At 53.2% G+C, this 24,891-nt stretch overlaps 1 protein-coding gene across 1 annotated transcript; it reads left to right on the top strand.

The window, feature by feature from the left end:
* The first annotated feature begins 1,824 nt into the window (after positions 1–1,824).
* On the top strand, positions 1,825–24,513 carry ISM2 (isthmin 2). Its single transcript, XM_003260810.3, has 6 exons — positions 1,825–1,982; positions 14,814–15,056; positions 16,699–17,044; positions 20,947–21,087; positions 21,332–21,415; positions 23,547–24,513. Exons 1-6 carry the CDS (start codon positions 1,842–1,844, stop codon positions 24,062–24,064), a joined length of 1,473 nt encoding a protein of 490 aa, XP_003260858.1. The 5' UTR covers positions 1,825–1,841; the 3' UTR covers positions 24,065–24,513.
* Positions 24,514–24,891: the final 378 nt, after the last annotated feature.

The raw sequence follows: 24,891 nt of genomic DNA on the forward strand, positions 1-24,891 counted from the left end.
AACTTCATATAGTTCATTCTAATACAAATTCTCAACATGGAAACATGGCTTCTCATTTACTCACATTTACTTCTCATTTACTTACACTTCTCACACTTGGTGCCCAGGTGAGATGGGTAACCCCTCCTGCTCCCGGGCCCCCACATCTTTACAGATGACAAGAGCACGAAGACGTCAAATAATTTGTCCAATAATATCACCTACTTGGTAAATGGTGAAAGATTCCAATCCCCATGGCCGAATCCGGACCCAGGTTGTCATCCCTGTGATGCGCCATTCAAAACCCTGCAGCTGTGCCCCTGGGAATAAGAGTAGTTGCAGAAAAGCACACAGTCCCCTCATAGTCTTACTCTAACTTGACCCGGACCCAGCAGTTTACGCCAGTAGCTGGGCTTGCTGTTCATCCTCTCTAGCACCCCTGGGGATCCACCAACCTTGCCCTGAAACTTGAGTTATCTTTTGTGTGCCCTGCTATGGCCCCTGGGTGGGCATGTCCCCAATGCCTTGTGACTGCTCCTCACAGACCTGTCCCAACCCCTCCCCCTACCTGATGTCACTGCGTTCACATTCCCAAGCTGCCCCATCCAGATTGGCACTGTCTCTCAGAGTTCCTGATCTTTGCCACAAGCTAGGGTTTTGTGTCGGTTGCTCAGAGGCAGGCCATCTTGGTGACCCTCGTGGCCTACGTGAGGATCCCCGCACCAAGGGTCCCACTGGATGAAGTGGGCAGTTTCACTGTTTCACCCAGGATACAACTAGGCCGCCCCCAGACTCCCGGCTGTCCTTCTGGGACTTTATCCTCACATCTGAGTCTCAACTTTCTCCTGTTTTGTTTTCTGAGACAGGGTCTCACTCTGTCGCCTAGGTTGGAGTGCAATGGTGCAATCTCGGCTCACTGCAGCCTCTGCCTCCCAGGTTCAAGCGATTCTCTCACCTGTGTGTGGGCCAGGTGCGCCTGACCTCGGGGCTCCCACCCGCTGGGACTACGGGTGCGCGCCGCCACGCCCGGCTAATTTTTGTATTTTTAGTAGAGACGGGGTTTCACCTTGTTGGCCAGGCTGGTCTCAACTCCTGACCTCAAGTGATCTTCCTGCCTCGGCCTCCCAAAGTGCTGGGATTACAGGCGTGAGCCACCGGCCGGCTCTCCCGTTTTAAAAAGTGCTCTGAGAACATTCCGAGGACACTGGGCGCAGAGTGGCAGGTGCTGGCTTGTGCCTCTGCTCTGGTCTCCACCTCCGGCAGTAGACTGGGAAGAGCCCTGGGGGAGTTACTTCTAGGCTTCCTCCCCGGCAAACCTTCCTCGAGGCATAACCAAACATCTGCCCGGCATCCGAAGACTCGCGCCACTCTCCCGTCGGGCTGCGCCTCCCTCGCCAGCGCGGCACCGCCGGTCCAGGTCGCAGTTGGAGGGCGGTCGGGGAGGGCAGAGGTGGCGTCAGACCCTCAGGGCCCCTCAGGAGTCTCAGCGCAGGGCCGGAGCGCGCCGGGCCGCAGCTTCCCGCGAACAGGAATTCGCTAGGGGCTGCGACGGCGACAGCGGCGGGGACTGAGGGCGGGGAGGCGGCCAGATCAAAGAGAGCCGCCTGCAGGGCCAAGACGGGTCGGGGAGCGCCGAGGGGCCCCTCCGAGGAGGGCGGGGGACGTCCAGGTGCGCGGACCCTAGAGCTGTGCGGGCGCCCACGGGAGGAGCCGGGGCCAGAGAGGCTGTGGGAGCTGCGCGCCCCCGCCCCGCGCGCCCCTCAGGATCCCGGGGTCCCGCCCCCGGAGGAGGCAAGGCGGGGCGCGACTGGATTCGCGGCCGCGGGCAGAGGCGCAGGCAGAGCAGCCTCGGAACTGAGACGATGCGTGCGCTCCGCGACCGAGCCGGGCTCTTCCTCTGCGTGCTTTTGCTTGCGGCGCTGCTGGCCGCGGCGCGAGGGCTCCCCGTGAAGAAGCCGCGGCTCCGCGGACCACGGCCTGGGAGCCTTACGAGGCTCGCAGAGGTGAGTGGCGGCGGCACCCGGCTGCGGAGCGCGCGGTCCCTCCTCCCCAGCCCGCCGGCTCTAGCCGTGCGGGGAGCGGGACCCGGACACACACAGGAAGCGACCCCCCGAGGGACAGAGAGGGGCCGGGGCCGGCCGGAAGCTGCCGGACACCGGGCGTTGCCCAGGTGCGCCAGACTTCGGGGCTCCCACTCCTTGCGCGTGGCTGCGAGCCGGGCTGCCGCGGACCAGCCGGGTGACAAGTTTGACTTCTGTGCCGAGTGAGTTGGCCGACACTCCGCGGTGGCCGGGCTTCCTCGCCCTTAGCGAACCTCGCCTGCAGCCCCCTTTCCAGGTGCGCGCTGGCTCGGGGAGAGGAGTCCCGCCGGTGCGAGGAATCTGGCGCTTTGCGGAGTGGCGGGTCGGGGCCGCTGAGGTTCAAACGGTCAGGTGAGCCCCTTCCATGAGACAAGCGGAGGCACAGTGGGGCTTTCCAGCCGCTGGCAGGGGTGGCCAGCCTGAGACTGGCTCTGTCTTCGTGGCCTGTGGGAGGGCGTTGGGATATAAAACAGGTATGAGACGGAAGAGTGGTGTTGGCCATGGAGAGAAGCCATGGTCTGTCAAAGCCTGTGTCTTCCAGTCACTGAAGACACAGGCTTCAGTCACTTCCAGTCACTGGTCTACAGTCCAGCTTATTGCCCCCTGGAATGCAGCGGACGTTCATTCCCATGGGGACAAAGACTGCCAGACTTGTATTAGGGTATGCAAGAGCAGTCCTATGTGGCAGGTGGTCTTAGGTCTTGGGTCCTGGGTCCTTCCATGTACTAAGCTGTAGGAGGCCTGAATAGCTCTTCCCATCTTGCCATTTTTCCTTCCTTCCTTTCTTCCCTCCTTTCCTTCCTTCCTTCCTTCCTTCCTTCCTTCCTTCCTTCCTTCCTTTTCTTTCTCCCTCTCTTTTATTTTATTTTATTTTATTTTTGGGACAGGGTCTCTCTCTGTCACCCAGGCTGGAGTGCGGTGGTGTGGTAATAGCTCGCTGTTCAACCTCCCGGACTCAATCGATCCTCCAGCCTCAGCCTCCTGGGTACCTGGGACCGCAGGCATGCACCACCACACCTGGCTAATTTTTTTTATTTTTTATTTTGTAGAGATGGGGGTCTCACTATGTGTCCCAGGCTGGTCTTGAACTTCTGACCTCAAGCAATCCTCCTGCCTCAGCCTCCCATAGTGCTGGTATTACAGGCACGAGCCATGGTGCCCAGCCATTCTTCTTCTTCTTCTTCTTTTTTTTTTTTTTTTTTTTGAGACAGAGCCTCACTCTGTCGCCCAGGCTGGAGTGCCGTGGCACGATCTCAGCTCACTGCAATTTCTGCCGCCCGGGTTCAGGCTATTCTCCTGTCTCAGCCTCCCGCGTAGCTGGGATAACAGGCGCCTGCCACTGCGCCTGGCTAATTTTTGTATTTTTAGTAGAGACGGGGTTTCACCATCTTGGCCAGGCTGGTCTTGAGCTCCTGACCTTGTGATCCACCTGCCTCGGCCTCCCAAAGTGCTGGGATTACAGGTGTGAGCCACCGCACACGGCAATTCTTCCCATTTTTGAGATGACGACACTGAGGGTCCATATAGGCATGCAGGGTGTGGGAGATTGTGAGTGAGTGACAGCCAGAACTTGTCCAGGCTGCTGAAACCCTCCAAAGGCCGTGGGAAGGAAGGGGGAGACTGGCTGCACTTGAGGATGTGTCTGTAGACCAGTTTTGCTACCTTTTTTTCTGCCTCCTTAAGGAGTCTTTTAGGCTTTTTTCCTGTCCCCACTCCCCATTAATTTTTTTTTTTTTTTCTGAGATGGAGTCTCACTCTGTCACCCAGGCTGGAATGCAGTGGCACGCTTCTCGGCTCACTGCAACCTCCCCCTCTCGGGTTCAAGCAATTCTCCTGGCTTAGCCTCCCCAGTAGCTGGGATCACAGGCTTGTGCCACCACGCCTGGCTAATTTTTGTATTTTTAGTCAAGACGGGGTTTCACCATGTTGGCCAGGCTGGTCTCGAACTGGCTGGTCTCAAACTCCTGACCTCATGATCCGCCTGCCTAGGCCTCCCTAAGTGCTGGGATTACAGGTGTGAGCCACGACGCCCGGCTTTTTTTTTTTTTTTTTTCCGAGATGGAGTTTTGCTCTTGTTGCCCAGACTGGAGTGCAATGGCGTGATCTCGGCTCACCACAACCTCTGCCTCCCGGGTTCAAGTGATTCTCCTGCCTCTGCCTCCCGAGTAGCTGGGATTACAGGCATGAGCCACCACGCCCAGCTAATTTTGTATTTTTAGTATAGATGGAGTTTCTGCATGTTGGTCAGGCTGGTCTTGAACTCCCGACCTCAGGTGACCTGCCCGCCTCAGCCTCCCAAAGTGCTGGGATTACAGGCGTGAGCCACCATGCCCAGCCGAATTTTTTTTTGACATGGAGTCTTGCTCAATCTCGGCTCACTGCATCCTCCACCTCCCAAGTTTAAGCGATTCTCCTGCCTCAGCCTCCCAAGTAGCTGAGATTACAGATGCCTGCCACCACACCCAGCTAATTTTTGTATTTTTTTAGTAGAGATGGGGTTTCATCATGTTGACCAGGCTGTTCTCAAACTCCTGACCTCAAGTGATCCATCTGCCTTGGCCAACCAAAGTGCTAGGCTTACAGGTGTCAGCCACCATGCCCAACCTCCCCATGACATTTTAATACCATAGATACACTGTCTATGTATTATGGCCCTTTGGAATGCTACAAACCATTGTAGTATCTTAAGACTTTTTGGTCTCTTACAAGATCTAGTTATTACCCCTATTGAGAATGCATCCTTTAGACTGGCTCTTCTCAGCCTCAGCACCCTTGTCATTTTGGGCCATATAATTCTTTGTGGCAGGGGCTGTTGTCTTATGCTTTACAGAACGTTTAGCAGCATTCCTGGCTTCTACCCACTAGGTGCCTGTAGCACTCGCCTCCTCATGAGGACCAGTGCTCCTGTGGGCACCCTATCCCCACTGCCCGTAGTGGAGAATGACTGTTGTAGACAGATGAGGCCTCTCGCCAGTCCCTCCTCCTACATAGAGATGACAGTGATAATAAAATTAACTAAATTGGCATTGTTTCTGCTCACTTGGCATGAATACTTTCTATTTTAATACTTACTGCTTTGTATTGTAATTATTTTTAGTGTGTTTGCCAAATCTTCCCCTAACAAGAACACCCTAGAGGATGAGTTATTTCAGAGCCAAAATCATATCCTCAGCTCCAGTACAAAGCCTGGCAGAGTCATCAAAAACATGTGAAAACAAATTAGTGCCACAATGAAAAAGCAGAGCTTGGAGTCTAGGGCTTGGAGTTCTGGCCCCAGTGGGTCATTAATGCATGTGTGACTCACCTCGGATGATTTCCTCACATTTAAAAAGAGGGGCCTGCGTGGTGGCTCACACCTGTAATCCCAGCACTTTGGGAGGCCAAGGTGGGAGAATTGCTTGAGCCCAGGAGTTCAAGACCAGCCTGAGCAACATGGCGAAAACCCATCTCTAGCCCCCCAAAAATACAAAAATTAGCTGAGCGTGATGGTGCACCCCCATAGTCTCAGCTACTCAGGAGACTGAGGTGGGAGGATCTCCTGAGCTCAGGAGGCGGAAGTTGCAGTGAGCTGAGATCGCGCCACTGCACTCCAGCCTCAGTGACAAAGCGAGACCCTGTCTCAAAAATAAATAAATAAAATGAAAAAAGAGAGCTAAGAGAGCCTAAGTCATCTTTATGGTCCTGTCCAGCTCTGACATTGTTCCATGAGTCTGCATGATTTGTGTTAAAGCTGTCTATGGCAAAGGTGTTAGTTTAAGGAGTCATGTTGAGAGAATGCAGATTGCTATTCTAGGGACTTGGGTGGTGTGTCACAAATAACTGACCAGGCTGGGTGCAGTGGCTCACACCTGTAATCTCAGCACTTTGGGAGGCCGAGGCAGGCGGATCACTTGAGGTCAGGAGTTCGAGACCAGCCTGGCCGACTTGGAGAAACCCCATCTCTACTAAAAATATAAAAATTAGCCAGGCGTGGTGGTGGGCGCCTATAATCCCAGCTACTTGGAAGGCTGAGGCAGGAGAATTGCTTGAACTGGGGAGGCAGAGGTTGCAGTGTGCTGAGATCGTGCCACTGCACTCCAGCCTGGGCGACAGAGTGAGACTCCCTCTCCAAAAAAAAAAAATAATAATAAATAATTAGCCTTGTGAACAAAATGTGGCCCCCACTTCTCTGGGCAGGCCTGTTGCTGAGCCTCAGTTTACTCCCACAGTAAAATAAGAACCCATTCTGTCAGATGCAGTGCTGGGTGAAAAAGCACCAGACACATGGATGGTGACATCATCATAAAAAGAGGCGGGGGGCCAGGCATGGTGGCTCATACCTGTAATCCCAGTACTTTGGGAAGCCAAGGCAGGTGGATCACTTGAGCTCAGGAGTTCAAGATCAGCCTGGGCAACATGGAGAAACCCTGTCTCTACTAAAAATACAAAAATTAGCCAAGCATAATGGCATGCACCTGTAATCCCAGCTGCTGGGGGCTGAAGTGGGAGGATTGCTTAAGCCCAGGAGTTTGAGGCTACAGTGAGCTGTGATTGATTGCACCACTGCACTCCAGCCTGGGTGACAGAATGAGACCTTGTCTTTTTTTTTTTTTTTTTTTTTTTTTTTTTGAGATGAAGTTTCGCTCTTGTTGCCCAGGCTAGAGAGCAATGGTGCAATCTTGGCTCACTGCAACCTCTGCCTCCCAGGTTCAAGCGATTCTCCTGCCTCAGCCTTCCTGAGTAGCTGGGATTACAGGCATATGCCACCATGCCTGGCTAATTTTGTATTTTTAGTAGCCATATTGGTCAGGCTGGTCTCAAACTCCCGAGCTCAGATGATCTGTCCGCTTCAGCCTCCCAAAGTTCTGGGATTACAGGCGCCAGATACCGTGTCTGGCCGACCCTGTCTTCAAATGAATAAATTAATTAAATAAAAGAGGCTGGGCCAAGCCAGGCATGGGTGGTGCATGCCTACAGTGCTAGCTACTTGGAGAGTGGGTGGGAGGATCATTAGGAGTTTGAAGCTGCACTGAGCTGTGAACGCACCACTGTACTCCATCCTGGGCAACAGAGCAAGACCCTGTCTTAAAAAAAAAAAAAATGCTGGGGCCAGTTTGTTGAGTGCTGGACAGGCAAAGAGTGACCCAGCTCTGTCTTGGATATTTTCTGTTCTAGTTAGGATGAGAACACCACTCAAACAGCTGCCATGTTATCATGTTATCATTTTAGGGACGAGAAAACTGACAGCAGGCCCAATAACTAACCCAAGGTTAGTATGTGGTGAGCCAGGATCCCCACTCAGTTTTGCTTAATTCCAGAGTCCCTGGGCACCTAAACCTGTCACCCACCACCTCCCTGGCAGGCAAGGGAAGACCTTGGCATGGGAGAAAGAAGAGCTGGGGACTTGATGCCACAAAGGGGTTGAGGGGGTTAGAATTAGGCAAGAGAGGCTGGGCGTGGTGGCTCACGCCTGTAATCCCAGCACTTTGGAAGGCCAAGGTGGGAGGATTGAGGCCAGGAGTTCACAGCTCCTGTGAGCTGTGATTGCACCAGTGCACTCCAGCCTGGACTACAGAGTGAGACTCTGTCTTTATTAAAAAAAAAAAAAAAAAAAAAGGTTGGCGGGGGAGAGGGCTGTAATCCTAGCACTTTGGGAGGCTGAGGCAGGCGGATCCCCTGAGGTCAGGAGTTCGAGACCAGCCTGGCCAACATGGTGAAACCCCGTCTCTACCAAAAATACAAAAATTAGCAGGGCTTAGTGTCAGGGGCCTGTAATCCCAGCTACTCAGGAGGCCGAGGCATGAGAATCGCTTGAACCTGGGAGGTGAGGTTGCAGTGAGCCGAGATTGTGCCACTGCACCCTGGCCTGGGTGACAGAGTGAGACTCCATCTCAAAAAAAAAAAAAAAGACCAGGCACGGTGGCCCATGCCTGTAATCCCAGCACTTTGGGAAGCCAGGGCGGGTGGATCACCTGAGGTTAGGAGTTGGAGACCAGTCTAGCCAACATGGTGAAACCCTGTCTCTACTAAAAATACCAAAAAAAATAGCCGGGCATGGTGGCAGCCACCTGTAATCCCAGCTACTTGGGAGGCTAAGGTAGGAGAATCGCTTGAGCCCGAGAGGCAGAGGTTGCAGTGAGCCGAGGTCATGCCACTGCACTCCAGCCTGAGCTGCAGAGTGAGACCCTATCTCTATTTAAAAATAAATAAATAAACAGAGGAGACCTGAGAGAGGACTGCTCTTCCAGTCTGCAAAGACTGTCCCACTTGGTGTGGGATGGGGGTGGTTCGTGCTGCCACAGCAGGGGTTAAATGGCCATGAAAGAAGTGCTTGTTGAGGGTATGGGCTGAGACAGAACATAGGGCAGAGGAAGGAGCCTGGGGTCCCTGAGAAACCTGAGGCAGTGTCATGCACATGGTGGGGGTGCCCCCCCAGCACTTCAGTCCCAGTCCATTGTCCAGTCAGTTGCCTGGAAGCAGGGGCTGGATTGCTGGAGATTTGCAAGGTCTCACCTGCCAGGTGGGTGGCAATGAGAAGGATGCATTTCCTAAAGGCTGATTTTATTTGGTTTTGGGATCTTTCTAGCCCAATCAGTGAGTGCGTGCCAGGGGAGAACTAGAACCTAGGTCTGTGTGGTGCCAAGCCTGTGGCCTCACCTGCTAGCCTTCTCCTGCAGCTGGCCACCTCCCTGGACCTCAGCTATGGCCTTCCTTGTCCCTCCAGAGCATTCTTTCTCTAAAGGGTTGAAAAAGTCCCCAGGGAGGGAGAGAGGGAAGGACAGGAATGGAGCCTGGAAGCTTGGCTGCTCAGAGGCCCCAGGCAAGTCTCCAGCCTCTCTGATCTCAGTCTCAGGTTGTTATGAGGATCAAAGGGAAAGATGGACACGGAGAGTTGAACATCCTGTGTAGTGTTTTGTTCATCCAGCACATTCAGCACTGCAGAGCAGCAGGCGGCAAACCAGAAGGTTCAGCCACTGCCTGGAGTTAGCAAAGCACAAGGCTTAAGAGCACAGACTCCAGCCAGACCACTGACATAAAATCCCATCCTGCCAGCCCCTAGCTGTGTGACTCCAGGCAAGTTACTTTACCTCTCTGATCCTTGGCTGCATTGTCTATGAAGTGAAGATGATGCTCATACCTACCTAAAGTGTTGTTGTGAGATTCCAGTGAGTCTGTACATATAGGGTGATCGGCAAGACTGGCTACGTTTTTTTGGTTTACTTTTCTTTTTCTTTCTTTTTTTTATTGCCTTTACCTGGGAAAGCCAACTGGCCACATTTTTTGTGGGTCCCAGTGCAGAATGAAAACGTGGGGCTTCTTGGCCGGGTGCAGTGGCTCACGCCTGTAATCCCAGCACTTTGGGAGGCCGAGGCGGGCGGATCACGAAGTCAGGAGATCGAGACCATCCTGGCTAACACGATGAAACCCCGTCTCTATTAAAAATACAAAAAATTAGACGGGCGTGGTGGCAGGCGCCTGTAGTCCCAGCTACTTGGGAGGCTGAGGCAGGAGAATGGTGTGAACCCAGGAGGCGGAGCTTGCAGTGAGCCGAGATTGCGCCACTGCACTCCAGCCTGGGCGACAGAGCAAGACTCCGTCTCAAAAAATAAAAATAAAAAAAGAAAATATGGGGCTTCTTAGCTATTTCCAAAGGGCAACAAACAGCAGGGCGTTAAACTAAATATGGGGCTTGGTGCAAAGACAGGTTGCACACCATGAAGCCGGCCCTGTGCAGGGAGTAGTATGCTTGGTCAGCACTACTCTTATTACAGTGAGGAGCTTTGCAGCCTCCACTGGGTGCCAGGGTGGGTTGGCTTAGAATAGTACATACCTAATCCCAGCTACTCAGGAGGCTGAGGTGCGAGGATTATTTGAGGCCAGTTTGGGCAACATAGCAAGACCCAGTCTTAAAAAAAAGAATAGTGCTTACCAATCAGGAAGGTGGTTGAGGGAGAATGAAATCCAGCCCTATTCCTCTGCCTGTGGCTAAAGAGGCCTGACTAAAGAGTCAGTTGCTATTGTATGCAGGGTCTCAGGCCTGGCTAAAGAGGCAACTGCTGTTGTAGGCAGGGTCTCCAGCGCCTCCCGCCAGCATGACTTAGTGTGCAGCCTGGATCTGTGTGGTTGGGCCTGGGCTTCAACAGCTAGGGCTGCGGGACCTGAACTTGGTAACTGAATTTAATTATCCAGAACAAGTTTCTGACCCCTGAGGCACAAAGGAGAAGGGAGAACAGGGAACCGTGAAGGGGCTGAAACAGGTTAGCAGGTGGGCTCGTGCAATGCAATAAACGTCTGTGGGGATTGGGACTCTGTTGTGTTAACTGGAAACACGTGGGTCAGGGGCTGCCTGGCCAAGCCTGGGAAGGTAAGCATAGGGGTGAGAGAGAGAGAACTGGTGAAGATACACCTCAGGATGTATCTCTATTTGGGCAGTGACACCACTCCCCAGAAGAATGGCCTTGTGTGTTTGTACATGCATGCAGCTCCACATGTAAGCTTAGAAGATGGAGAGAGGTGGTCTTGTGAGATAGGACTGGAGTTCTTCAACAACCTGGAGTCTCAGAATTCCCCTCAGAATGCCATGAGAATACACCTGCCGAGTGATTTTGCAGCAGTGTTCGGGGGACCTGAATGAGGTGTAAAGAACTGGCACATTGCCTGGCGAGGGGGGTGCCCCTGATGTCTCCTCTGTCTGCCTTCTGAGTACCATCTATCGCCACCTCTGGGTAACGTTCATTGCATGCTTACCACCTACAAGGTACTATTCTAATTCAACAACCCTATGAGACAGGTGCTGGTGTTTCCCTAAATTTCAGAGGAAGGAACTAAGGCAGATTAAATAACCTGCTGGAGGTCATGCAGCTAGTAGGTGTACGCGTTGGGATTGAACCCCGGTCATGTGGACTCCTGCCTGAACTCATTTCCACCACATTTAGCTGAGATGATGAAAGTGGAACTGCTCTGTGAAGACAGAAGGTGGTGGCCCACGAGGGGTTACTGTCACCAGTGTCTGTCCACACATGCATAGTGTGCACCGGTGCGCAGGTGTTGAGATCAGGCCGGGCTGAGCTGAATCCTAATTCTCTTATTGTAACCTTTAAGACCTTACGTAAGTCCTCTACCCTCCCTGAGCCTCCATAGCCTCATCTTTAACATAAAGGTGATCACACTCACCCCTCAGGGTTGCTGGTGTTTGTTTGTTTACATGGCAGTGATTTATTGAGCTCCTATAATGTATCAGGCACTGTGCTCAGCACAGTATCCCATAGTGAACAAAGCAGACAAAATTCCTGTCTGCACAGAACTTACCTTTGAGTTGGGAAAAGTGACAGATGGTATGGAAATTGCCTAGGAAGGCCTGGTGTGTCAGATGTGCCCAGAGGTTGGCTATGGGCTGGGCCTCTGGGTGCCCGGCCCTGATCCCCTCAGCCCTGCTGGGAGCTGTAGGTGGCTCACTTGAAGTGCCTGGAGAGCAAATCCTCCCTTCTAGCCCCAGAGCCTTTAACCCAGGACTGGTGGAGTTGGCAGATAAATCTCCAGCTCTGTCCCTGCTCGAGGGGTATCAGAGGAGCCCAGGGGGATTGGCTACAGGTGCCCATCACGGCGCTGCTTGACTCTGCATCCTTGACTGCCGCCTCCCCTTCCCTGTCTCACTCCCCTACCCTCTTCTGGCATCTCCTGGGGCCACCTTCCAGTGGAACCACCTGCACTGGAACCCTTGTCTCGGGGTGGGCTTCGAGAGAACCCCAACTAAGATGAGACGTTCCCCACATCTCTTTCCACTCCCAGGAGTTCCGCAAGGGCTGACGCACAGAGAGGGAGACTCCCAAGAGCAGCTTCAGAGAGGAAAGGCGGCAAGTGTGGCTGTGACACTTGGCCAGGACCTCTCTGGCCTTTGCCCACCCTATGGTCTGACTGGGCACCAGGGAGAGGAGTGGGTAGAGAGGGCTGGAAGTGAACATTTTGAGCACCTAGTGGGTAGCAGGGCCTGGGCTATGCTTAGTCCTGTCATCATTCCCATTTTGCAGATGAAGAAGCTCACAGAGGCTTCTTTCCTGCTAGGGCCCCACAGGTTAGAAGCCAGGCTGCCAGCAGAACCCAGACCAGGCAGCCCAATCTACAGCATGCTTGCTTTTCTTTTCTATTTATTTATTTATTTATTTATTTATTTATTTTTTGAGACGGAGTCTCGCTCTGTCGCCCAGGCTGGAGTGCAGTGGCGTGCTCTCGGCTCACTGCAAGCTCCGCCTCCTGGGTTCACGCCATTCTCCTGCCTCAGCCTCCCGAGTAGCTGGGACTACAGGCGCCCGCCAACACGCCCGGCTAATTTTTTGTATTTTTAGTAGAGACGGGGTTTCACCATGTTAGCCAAGATGGTCTCGATCTCCTGACCTCATGATCCACCTGCCTCGGCCTCCCAAAGTGCTGGGATTACAGGCTTGAGCCACCGCGCCCGGCCTTTATTTATTTATTTTTGAGACAGATTCTCACTCTGTTGCCCAGGCTGGAGTGCAATGGTGTGATCTCCACTCACTGCAACTTCCGCTGCCTCAGTTCAAGCGATTCTCCTGCCTCAGCCTCCCGAGTAGCTATTTTTTTTTTGTATTTTTAGTAGGGACAGGATTTCACCATGTTGCAGGCTGATCTCAAACTCCCGACCTCAAGTGATCCACCCGCCTCAGCCTCCCAAAGTGCTAGGATTACAGGCGTGAGCCACCGTGCCTGGCCTAGAGCATGCTTTCTTAACTACAGCACTATTCACATTTGGGTTGGATGATTCTTGTGGGGTGGCCTTGTGCACTGCAGGCTATGTGGCAGCATTCCTGGCCTGTGCCTACTAGATGCTAGTAGAAACCCCCTCTAGCTGTGACAACCACAAATTTCTCCAGGCAGTGCCACATGTCCCCAGATAAGAACCACTGCATAACCACTGTACCACCTGCCCAGGCAGGTCCAGCCACCACCAGGCTAGGGTGTCCCAATCAGCCAAAAGGCTGCACAACCCTGAACACCTGCTGCTCCGAGACTGCCTGTCTCTATGCCCCAGAGACTGCAGACAGTGGAGATGCCCAGCAAAGTCACAGGCACAGTTAGGGCTTTGGTGGAATTGTGGGTGGGAGCTGCCAGGAAGCCAGCACTTGGGGATGCTCCAGGCCTCCCTCATTGGTCAGTGAAGGGGCTGAGTTGTTGCATTACTCACCCTTCCACCTTCCACTCATCCACCCTGCTGTCTAGACTAGAGGGCTTTGACTCAGCAAGAGACTCCAGACTGGGGCCGAGATAGGCTCACGGCTGCCCTGGGACCGGGCGTTTAGTGCAGGAGCCCTGGAGCTAGGTGTTTGGACACCACAGAAGGGGAGGTCAAAGAGGGAGAGACAGAAGATTCTGAATCTGTTTCCAAACTTTCAAGAAAAAAAAGTCAGTGAGAGTGAGAAACTAGGCTGATTAAGCCCCTGATTTTTGAAGGGAATGCAATACTATCACTTTATAGCATGTGGGTTAAGAGAATGGGCTCTAGGCCCAGACTGCCTGGTTTAAATCCTGGCTTTATCGCTAAATGTCTGTGCAACCTCAGGCAGGTTACTTGCCCTCTCTGTGCCTTAGTTTCCATTGTAAGACAGGCATGACAATGACGATGTAAGACAGGGAGGATGAAATGAGTGGCGAAGTGTTTAGAATAGTGCCTGGTGCACAGTAAATGCTGTGGAAATGTTTGATAAATAAAATTCTCACAGTCCTTGCAGGGAAGAATGATTATCCTCAATCTGCAGACGAGGATATTGTCAAGTTGAAGAAGTTAGTAAGAGGCAGAGATGGGATTTGAACCCCAGCTTATCTGGCTCTCAGAACCAGTGTTTGTCAGCCATACCATACTGCCCAGGTATGAGATGGGAGGGATGGCAAGGGTGTGGCCTGAGTGAAGCAGGGTCCACAGGTGGCAGGTCCCAGAGACTCATAAGGCAGCTCTGGGAGGTGCTCCTTTTGCCCTGGCATAGAGACCTGGGCAGTGGCTATAGCCTGGAGGCAGGTGGCAGCCACTGAGCCCCTAGTGCCCCACTGTCTGGGCAGATGAACCCTGGAACAGGAGTCAGAGATGACATGGATCCGCTTTTCACTTACCACCTGATCTGAGGCAAGGACTGTCCTGGTGAGGACACCATGGTCAGTGGCTGTTGGAAGGGATGAACTGGCTGAGTCAGCCGTGCCAGCAGCCTGGAGTAGAAAAAGGAGCCAGGCCCCAGGCAGGCAGGCGGAGGAACACAGCCCTCACATGGATGGCCTGGGCGGGGCCTAGTGGACAGGAGCAGGCTGAGGGGAAAGGCCAAGGCCTGCTGCCCACTCCCCGATAGGACCAGGTGCATCCCTGAGGCCTTTCTGCTCTGGCCTGTGAGGGCCCTGGGGAGTGGGAGGCACATTGTCTGCAAAGGACACCACTCTCTGAAACAACTGTCTCCCCTTCTTGAGCCTCAGTTTCTTCATCTGTGAGAAATGACACTCCTTTTCATGCCTCACACTGGCATCCTCTGTGAAAGCGCTTTGTGGACACAGTCCACTGTCTGACCAGCTACACCCTCACTTACCCATTGAGGCCCTTAAAGCAGGTGGTGTGCAGATTTTACACTACAGATACACACTCCAGAGAGGTGTAAATCACAGGGTGAGTTTATGACCCGGTCAGACCCCAGGGCTCCTGGATCTGCCTGGCCAGCCTTTTCCGGGTCCCCGTGGGGTAAGACCTGACCTGTTACCTTACCTTCCCTCTCTCTCCCTCAGGTCTCAGCCTCCCCAGATCTTAGGCCTCTGAAGGAAGAGGAGGAGGCACCACTGCTCCCCAGAACCCATCTGCAGGTAGAGCCACACCAACATGGACGCTGGGCTGTCACTGAGCCAGCAGCCCTGACCCCAGGCAATGCCACCCCTCCCAGGACCCCAGAGGTTACTCCCTTGCTGCTGGAGCTGCAGAAGCTGCCGGGATTGGCCAACACAACCTTGAGTACCTCTAACCCTGATATCCAGGTGAGAGCTACAGAAGGGCCAGCAGCCCTGCAGACACCTGGAGAGGAGCAGGGCTGACAAGGTGGGCTCAGGATACCTTGCCTCCTGGACTCCGTGGAGGGTGGGGCTGCTGTGTGGGGTCAGAGGGCAGGCTCCTTATGCTCTCCCTGTGGTGTAGGGGGCAGAGGACCTACCCCTCTACTTTCTAGCTGTGGGCCTTGGGCAAGTCTTTTGACTCTTTGAGCCTTTGTTCTCTAGACCATGGCAAGAGACAAACAGCACCAACCCAGCAGGGCTATGTGAGCACCAGTGAGTGGGAAATGCTTTGTAGGCTACAAGGGATTCCAGGAATCTAAGGAGGCCTCCTGGAAAAGATCTGCAGGTCTTATCCCCCAAAGAAGGGGTTCAGTATGGAATGGAGTGGGCTGGTGGCATGGGGGACAGCCACCTGAAGGGCTTTATAGGAGAGGAAATTAGAGCAGCTGGCAGAATTCCAGTTTCAGGCTCCACTGCCTGGCATGAGTCCTTCATGATAATAATTCTGCATGTTTGTGTAGCAGCTACAGTTTACAAAACACTTTCCCCAGAAGGGGAAAAAAAGACCATAAAAGTATAAAACACAATTCTAAAATTATTTAAAAGTGTCTCTCTTCTTTTCTCTACTTACCTACACACACACACACACACACATGCACACATGCAAAAAACTGGAAGGTTTTCTGTCAGTGATAGAATATAGGTGATATTCTTTTTTCTTTCTTTTTTTTTTTTTTTTTTTGAGATGGAGTCTCGCTGTGTTGCATGGGGTGGAATGCAATGGCATGATCTCAGCTCACTGCAACCTCTGCCGCCTGGGTTCAATAAATTTTCCTGCCTCAGGCTCTCAAGTAGCTGGGTGCACCACCATGCCCAGCTAATTTTTGTATTTTTAGTAGAGACGGAGTTTCACCATGTTGGCCAGGCTGGTCTTGAACTCCTGACCTCGTGATCCGCCCACCTCGGCCTCCCAAAATGCTGGGATTACAGGCGTGAGCCACTGAGCCCAGCCAGAATATAGGTGATTTTCATTTTCTTCTTCATAGTTTGCTGTTTTTTTCCAAATTTTGTTCAGTGAACCTCATGTTACTTTATTGAATAGCCAAAAATAATGTTTCCGAAGTTCAGTTTCACATAAATGATTTTATTTTACTTATTTTCCATCCATAATGTGGTGTAAGAGAGTTCCTCCGAGGGCTGCTGTGTCGGGAGCGCCCAGCTTCCAGCCCTACCATGAGGAATTGAAGGCTCAGAGCTGCCCAGGCCCAGCAGATGCATGCTGGCAGAGCCAGGATTCAAAGCCAGCTTCTCTTAAGCTAGTGAATGTCAACCCTGGCATGTGTTAGAACCACCATGCCTGGCCCCAGCCCAGACCAGTTCAGTCCATACCTGGCATCTGGGAATTAGGAGTCCCCAGGTGATTCTAACGCATCTCCAGGCCGTAAGCTGTGATTCTTGTGCCCTAAGAGGCCAGGAAGGTTAGCCAAAAATGTCAGCCAAGAGAAGACAGCTGGTTTGAAGGAAAGGTTGGGCCTCTTGCCTCTGGCCCTGACCCCATCATCCCCCGTCTCTTTGGAATGCAGCTCTAAGACCTCCTTCACTGGCCGGCCTGGCCTGTCTCCTACAGGTGACCATCGAGGTGGTGGAAGACCCCCAGGCCGAGGTGGAGATAGACCTGTTGGCTGAGCCCAGCAATCCCCCGCCCCAGGATACCCTTAGCTGGCTGCCCGCCCTCTGGTCCTTCCTCTGGGGAGACTACAAAGGAGAGGAAAAAGACAGGTCTCCAGGGGAGAAGGGGGAGGAAAAGGAGGAAGACAAGGATTATCCTTCAGAGGAAATCGAGGGTGAGGACCAAGAGGACAAAGAGGAAGATGAGGAAGAGGAGGCGCTCTGGTTCAATGGAACTACAGACAACTGGGACCAGGGCTGGCTGGCCCCCACGGATTGGGTCCTCAAGGATTCTGTCAACGACGGTGAGCACCCCCATCTTGGCATCCCCAGGCTGCTCCCCTATAGGTACTGAGTGGAAATGGGGGTGGGGGAGAGGGTGGAGGCTTCCCAGGCAAGACCATCTGAGGAAGCCAGGAGCTTAGGCTTTGTTCAAACACCATCATCAACTCAAAAGTAACATTGCCAATAGCTTGCAGAGTTTTTCCTTTTTTTTTTTTTAATTTTTTTATTTGAGATTGGGTCTTGCTCTGTTACCAGGCTGGAGTGCAGTGGCATGATCATGGTTCACTGCAGCCTCAAACTCCTGGGCTCAAGCGATCCTCCCACCTTAGCCCTCCCACCTTAGCCCCCGAATAGCTGGAACCGCAGGTGTGTACCACCAGGGCAGGCTAATTTTTTTATTTTTAGTAGAGATGAGGTCTCCTATGTTGCACAGGCTGGTCTCAAACTCCTGGGCTCAAGCAGTCCTCCCACCTCGGCCTCCCAAAGTGCTGGGATTACAGGCATGAGCCACTGTGCCCAGCCTTTTTTTTTTTCCTTTTTTTCTAAACAACATTTGACCCTCACAAAAATCCCTGATATTCTCTAAGCAAAAGACATTTGTTACTATTATATTTATTTACATCTGTGAGTTTCCAAGGATTGAGAAATTACAAATTCCATCACTCATGACTGACCTTATTTTCAGATTGTGTATGTGACTTTGACCCCTGGCTGTGTTGCTTACCAGCTGAATGACCTTGGGCAAGATTCTTCAACTCTCTGTGCCTCAGTTCCTTCCTCTATAGAATGGGGAATGGTATAATCTTTACTACATGGAGTTGGCTATAGAGAGTATTGAGTTAAGACATATACAGTGCCAGCATGGAGTAAAGAAAGTATTGGATATTTTTATTATTTTTGTTAGAAAAAGACATAACAACAGCACAAACTGTTCAGAAAATATTACCTTAAACCTACCAGCCTCTCATGATGACAGATTTTTTTTTTTAATTTTTTTGAGGTGGAGTCTCACTCTGTTGCCCAGGCTGGAGTGCAGTGGCACAATCTCAGCTCACTGCAACCTCCACCTCCCAAGTTCAGACCATTCTCGTCCCTCAGCCTCCCAAGTAGCTGAGATTACAGGTGTGGACCACCACGCCTGGCTAATTTTTGTAGTTTTAGTAGAGATGGGGTTTCACCAACTTGGCCAGGCTGGTCTTGAACTCCTGACATCAAGTGATCTGCCTGCCTTGGCCTCCCAAAGTGCTGGAATTACAGGCATGAGCCACCGTGCCCGGCCAAGATAATGATTTTTATTTTTGCATATTGTGGTTCAGGTTTCCTCTGGGTGCAGACATGTTTTATGCATAGTTGCAGCCATTTCCATTGGAGCCCTGGTGTCTTGTCAATGGACAGAGGAGCCTATGGTTAAGACTAAGTTGTGACAGGCTCTTCCCAATTCACTAAAATAATGTAAACTCACAGAAAATTTTCATGATGGCCGGGCACGGTGGCTCATGCCTTGTAATCCCAGCATTTTGGGAGGCCAAGGCAGGTGGACTGCTTGAGCTCAGGAGTTTGTGACCAGCCTGGGCAACATGTTGAAACCCTGTCTCTACAAAAAACACAAAAATTAGTTGGGCATAGCACCGCCTGCCTGTAGTCCCAGCTACTCGGGAGGCTGAAGTGGAAGGATCACTTGAGCCTGGGAGGTCAAGGCTGCAGTGAGCCATGATTACACCACTGCACTCCAGCCTGGGTGACAGAGCGAGACCCTGTCTCTAAAAAAAAAAAAAAGGGGTGGGGGTGTGGTGGCTCAAGCCTGTAATCTCAGCACTTTGGGAGGCTGAGGCGGGCAGAACACAAGGTCAGGAGATCGAGACCATCCTGGCTAACACGGTGAAACCCCGTCTCTACTAAAAATACAAAAAGTTAGCTGGGTGTGGTGGCGGGCACCTGTAGTCCCAGCTACTTGGGAGGCTGAGGCAGGAGAATGACATGAACCTGGGAGGCGGAGCTTGCGGTGAGTGGAGATCACACAACTGCACTCCAGCCTGGGCGACAGAGCGAGACTCCGTCTCAAAAAAAAAGGAAAAATTTCCATGTTTTTCAGCTTTTCTCCCATTAATTTTCCTTAAACTCTTGGCACCAGTGCTGGCCTGTCTGTGAAGTGTGGAACCAGCTCTCAGTATTTTGGGGGTTTCACAGAAAGCACTGGGTCTCAGTCCCTGCACAGCCTGAGGATTTGGGCTCAGCCACAGTGTATTTCAGCTGCCTCAGATCAGAAGTGGGTCCCTAATATGGGTAGCAGGGAAATTCTTTCTTTCTTTCTTTTTTTTTTTTTTTTTTTTTTGAGAGAGGGTCTCACCGCGTCTGGAGTGAGACACAGTGGCTGTGGCTGGAGTGCAGTGGCATGATCACAGCTCACTGCTGCCTCAACCACCCTGGCTCAGATGATCCTCCTGCATCAGCCTCCTCAGTAGCTTTTTAAACATTTTTTATAGAGATGGGGTTTTGCCATATTTCCGAGGCTGGTCTCGAACTCCTGAGTTTAAGCTATCTGTCTGCCTCAGCCTCCCGAAGTGCTGGGATTATAGGCCTGAGCCACCATGCCCAGCCTGGGAAATTATTAAATATAGGATCCAGTGCAAGGGAAATATTGTCACCCTTGGTTTTGATTGACATAGAAACTATAGCTCAGGCCAGGTGGGTGGCTCACACCTGTAATCCCAGCATTTTGGGAGGCTGAGGCTGGAGGATCGCTTGAGCCCAGGAGTTCGAGACCAGCCTGGGCAACATGGTGAAACCCCGTCTCTACAAAAAATTTAAAAATCAGCCAGCCTTAGCCGGGAGCAGTGGCTCATGCCTGTAATCCCAGTACTTTACAGTACTTATCACTTGAGGTCAGGAGTTCGAGACCAGCCTGGCCAACATGGCAAAACTCCGCCTCTACTAAAAATACAAAAATTAGCCGTGTGGTGGCTCACGCCTGTAATCCCAGCACCTTGGGAGGCCAAGGCAGGTGGATCACGAGGTCAGGGGTTTGAGACCAGCCTGACCAACATGGTGAAACCCCGTCTCTACTAAAAATACAAAAATTAGCTGGGCATGGTGGCGGGCGCCTGTAATCCCAGCTACTCAGAAGGCTGAGGCAGGAGAATTGCTTGAACCCAGGAGGCAGAAGTTGCAGTGAGCCGAGATCACGCCACTGCACTCCAGCCTGGGTGACAGAGCGAGACTCCGTTTCAAAAAAAAAAAAAAATTAGCCAGGCATGGTGGCGCATGCCTGTAATTCCAGCTACACAGGAGGCTGAGGCAGGAGAATCGCTTGAACCCGGGAGGTGGAGGTACAGTGAGCTGAAATCGTGCCGCTGCACTCCAGCCTAGGTGACAGAATGAGACTCTGTCTCAAAAACAGAAAAAATTAGCCAGTCTTAGTGGCACGTGCCTGTAGTCCCAGTTACTAGGGAGGCTGAGGTGGGAGGATTGCTTGAGCCCAGGAAGTCAAGGCTGCAGTGAGCTATGATCACACCATTGCACTCCAGCCTGGGCAACAGGGTAAGACCCTGACACAGAAAACAAATAAGAAAACCTATAGCTCAGAGATGTAGGGGGACTTGCCCAAGGTCACACCAATAGTGGTCAGATAGCTCCCAGCCCCAGGTATCATTTCCTCTTTATTGCTGTGTTGGCACAGAGCAAGTGGCTAGGGGTTATACTATCTCTTCAGGGCCACCTGATATATTTGCACAGGTTATTCACTGCAGAAGGGAATCCAGTTGAGGGAGCAGGTGGAAGCTGAAATCCAGCCCAGCTTCATTCATGAGGCTGGAAGCCCTGGCGTGGGCTGCATCCACCTGAGGAAAGGGTGCCCTGTGCTGATTTGTACTGATTTGCCCTGTGGGCTATGTGCACTCACCCCCAACTCCCTGCCTTAACCCAGACTATGAGCCTCAGGAGGAGTGGAGTCCCTGGTCTCCCTGCAGTGGGAACTGCAGCATTGGCAACCAGCAGAGGACTCGGCCCTGTGGCTATGGCTGTGCTGCCACTGAGACCCGTACCTGTGACCTGCCCTCCTGTCCTGGTGAGATGAGCCCCTACCCCTGCATAGGAGTGGCTGGTGTGGCTTAGGCTGGAGGCTTGGTCCCCTGGGAATGTGGGTGGGCTTGGGAGATGGGATGCAGGAAGCTCACAAACATGGTGGTCCTGCCTTGTCCCAGGCCTATTTTGGCTGATGTGGGCACTGAGAGCCTATTAAGGTGGGGGCCCCATCAGGGGCACTGAGGTGGCCTGTGGAGCCACCAGCCTTGCCTCTTTTCTTCCCAAAGGCACTGAGAACAAGGACACCTTGGTCCTCCCCAGTGAGGAGTGGCAGCTCCTGGCCCGCAACGCTACAGACATGCATGACCAAGGTGAGTGAGGGGCTAGGCTTGCCCCTGGTGGTTTGGGGAACGAGCTCTCAGGGGAGGGTGGGGTATTATTCCACAGCAGGAACCTGGCTTCTCTCCACGAGGCAGAGAGCACAGCTTCCATCTGGAAGGTTTGCTTCCCCAACAGGGGGCCCTGGCATTTCTGAGCCAGCCCATTGGCCTTTCTCAGCCTGGTATTCCTACTGGGAAGGTCTTAATGGGAGCGGCAGAGCTTAGAGATCGTCTGGTGGGGCATATCCTATCCTTCCTGGCAGCAGGATGGGGTGGGGACGTTCTGACTTCCATTCCTTGGTTACTCTTGGGAGGCTCCTGGGCAGGCTCTGTCTGGAGAGGGGGATGCAGTACAGTCAGAAATGGGTCAGTGTGCAGAACTCCAGCATTGCTCCTCCAGGCAGCTGGGCGTGGGCCAGGCTTCCACCTGCACACTCTGAGTCTGTGTCTGTTGGTCTTACTTGCACCCTGCAAGGAAGGCAGGGAGACCCACCTTGCAGATAAGGGTTGCACTCAGCACAGCAAGAGCCTACTAAGCCTGCATCATGTGCCTGGCCACGGTGCTGGGGCAGGGGATGTCAGCAGCCTGAGGCCTGGTCCCTGTCCTCAAGGAGCTCAGGTCCCATGGGGGAAAGACACATATAACCCATATGAGCACTGCACTGCAAAGAAGGCCCTAAAGATTTGGGAGCAGAGAGGAAGGAGCAATTTGTTTTCCGGTGGAGGGGTGGGCCTGGGAAATGTGTGTCTCTTCCCCTCTCCTGTGTTACCGTTTCCCAGGCTCCTCCTTCACTCCCAGTCAAAACCCAAATCCCAGCATCTGGATCCTGGGGAAGGTTCCAGTGCCTTGGAGATGTGCAGGGCCTCAAACTATCAAAGTCAGTCCCTCAGTGTCCGGTGCTGGACAGCTCATCCCATTAGGATGAGGGCACAGAAGGGAAAACGAGAAACAAGACCCGGTTAACAGCATCCACTCAGGTGGACTCTGGGGAGTGGGGAGCAAGGTTCTGCGCATTCTCACGTGGCCAGCCGCCCAAGGCCATTTTTCTCCTTTCTGCTGTTCCCTGGTGACTGCAGTGTTTTCCCCTTCCCTGCTCACTGCAGGGCTCTGGTGAGTCTGGGGGGCACCTCTTTCTGGTTTATGAAGGCTCCTGGCCTCTGCTGCGCTGTGCCATGGGGACCGGGTGAAATGGTGAGACAGAGTCTTGCTCTGTCACCCAGGCTGGAGGGCAGTGGTGTGATCTTAGCTCACTGCAACCTCCAGTTCCTGGGTTCAAGTGATTCTCGTGTCTCAGCCTCCCGAATAGCTGGGATTACAGGCATGCACCACCACGCCCGGCTAATTTTTGTATTTTTTGTAGAGACGGGACTTTGCCATGTTGGCCAGGCTGGTCTTGAACTTCTGCCTCCTGCCTTGGCCTCCAAAAGTGCTGAGATTACAGGCATGAGCCATCGCACCTGGCCCCCCAGCTCTTCTATTTAAGAGAACCTCAGACAGATGTACTTTAGTCTCAGGTTTTTGTTTTGAGGGATATAATTTATTTTAAAATTAAATAAAAATATAGTTAAAAAAAAAAAGGCCACGTTTCCCAAGGTGGAGATGGGGATGACAGCAGCATAGACAGAGGGGGCCACAGGAGGCCCAAAGTGGCCAAGTGACTCAGCCCAGGCCAGACTGCCTGAGAAAGGCAGCGTTCAGAACAAGAATGGGCCAGTGGCTAAAATAATGAAACCTTCTTACCAGTTGGTGAAAAGCTGCTGTCCCTGTCTCCACTCACCCCAGATCCTTTTCCAAGATCTCAGGATCTTTCCCACCATTCAGCACATGACAACTAAACCTTTCCCACCATTCAGCACGTGACATATGGCACCTCAGAGGACATCTGGGTCATTGCTCCAGCCCCTTGGCCCCTGTCTATTCTGAGCAAGAGCTTCTTGCCTCAGGTTGTCTGGATGGTGTGGGGTAGCCTCTCTCCATCCCCAGTGCCCTGCCAAGCCACGCCTTTGCACCAGCTGGGGCCTGGGCCTTCTCTCCCTATGCATTGGCCCTTAATCAGTCCCCGCCCCACATGGGCCTGGCTCTCTCACTGGCTTCCCTCCTGCACTTCGCGGCCCTTTGCAGATGTGGACAGCTGTGAGAAGTGGCTGAACTGCAAGAGCGACTTCCTAATCAAGTACCTGAGCCAGATGCTGCGGGACCTGCCCAGCTGCCCGTGTGCCTACCCGCTGGAGGCCATGGACAGCCCCGTGAGCCTGCAGGACGAGCACCAGGGCCGCAGCTTCCGGTGGAGGGACGCCAGCGGCCCTCGCGAGCGCCTGGACATCTACCAGCCCACAGCGCGCTTCTGCCTGCGTTCCATGCTGTCTGGGGAGAGCAGCACACTGGCCGCCCAGCACTGCTGCTATGACGAGGACAGCCGGCTGCTGACCCGTGGCAAGGGTGCCGGCATGCCCAACCTCATCAGCACCGACTTCTCACCTAAGCTGCACTTCAAGTTCGACACGACGCCCTGGATCCTGTGCAAGGGAGACTGGAGCCGCCTCCACGCTGTGCTCCCCCCCAACAACGGCCGGGCCTGCACCGACAACCCCCTGGAGGAGGAGTACCTGGCACAGTTGCAGGAGGCCAAGGAGTACTAGTGACGGGGCTGCTGAACAGACACTGCAGGGAGAGGGCAGGCAGCTGCTGCTGTTGCACGGGAGAACTTTCCTGGTAGGGCCCTCACCTGCCCCTGCCCAGACAGGGTGAGGAAAGGGCTCCCCCAGTGAGGTTGGTCCGAGGCTGCGTGCCCTCTGCCAGCGACCCCAAGGCAGATATCTCAGTGGGGTTAGTGAGAAGGTTGAAGGGTATGTAGGGCCCAGGGTGGGGGTCCCTGGGGGCCCTGGAAATGTGCGTATGTGCATATGTCTGCTGGGGCCTTCCTCTGCTGCCTGCTGGGACCCTGACCGCTCATTTTTCTCCTCCTTGGGAGCTGGGCTCTTCTGCCCTGGCTTTGCACATAGGTGTTAGCCAGCAGCTCCAGAAACATCCCGATTCCCGGAATCTGCCATGAGTCACTCACACCCTACCCTGATGGCCAGCAGAGAAAGGGCCACTCTTCTCATGGGCACAGCCATCCTTTGCCAGGGGGGCATCCAGCCTGGGTGGCCACCCCTCCTTAATCTCTGGGTGGTGCACATGCCCTTCTTTCCCCACTCCGTGCCACGAGCCACTGCACAGGAGGCTATCTGTAGCCCCAAGCTGCCTTTCTGTTGGACACCTCTTTAGTCTTGGGCTGCAAGCCAGCCCAGCTGAGGCGAAGTGGACTCCAGGTAGGGAATGGCTTGCCCAATTCTGGCCCCTCTCCTTTGCTCAGCCCTCTCTGTTCTGCTGATTGTAGGGATGTGCAGGGCTGGGAGTTGGCACTCCCCCCGAGTGGGGAGGTGACAGCCTGTCACAGTAGCCAGGCTTGGGTGGGTTCAGCACT

The sequence above is a fragment of the Nomascus leucogenys genome, chromosome 22a (genome assembly GCF_006542625.1).
Source record: "Nomascus leucogenys isolate Asia chromosome 22a, Asia_NLE_v1, whole genome shotgun sequence".
Lineage (NCBI taxonomy): Eukaryota > Metazoa > Chordata > Mammalia > Primates > Hylobatidae > Nomascus > Nomascus leucogenys.

Bases quoted from the DNA above. Each gene is read 5' to 3' on its own strand.
- ISM2 (XM_003260810.3), top strand. From the start codon at position 1,842: ATGCGTGCGCTCCGCGACCGAGCCGGGCTCTTCCTCTGCGTGCTTTTG. The intron at 1,983-14,813 runs GTGAGTGGCGGC...TCTCTCCCTCAG, and splicing joins GCCTTACGAGGCTCGCAGAG to GTCTCAGCCTCCCCAGATCT. The intron at 15,057-16,698 runs GTGAGAGCTACA...TGTCTCCTACAG, and splicing joins CCTCTAACCCTGATATCCAG to GTGACCATCGAGGTGGTGGA.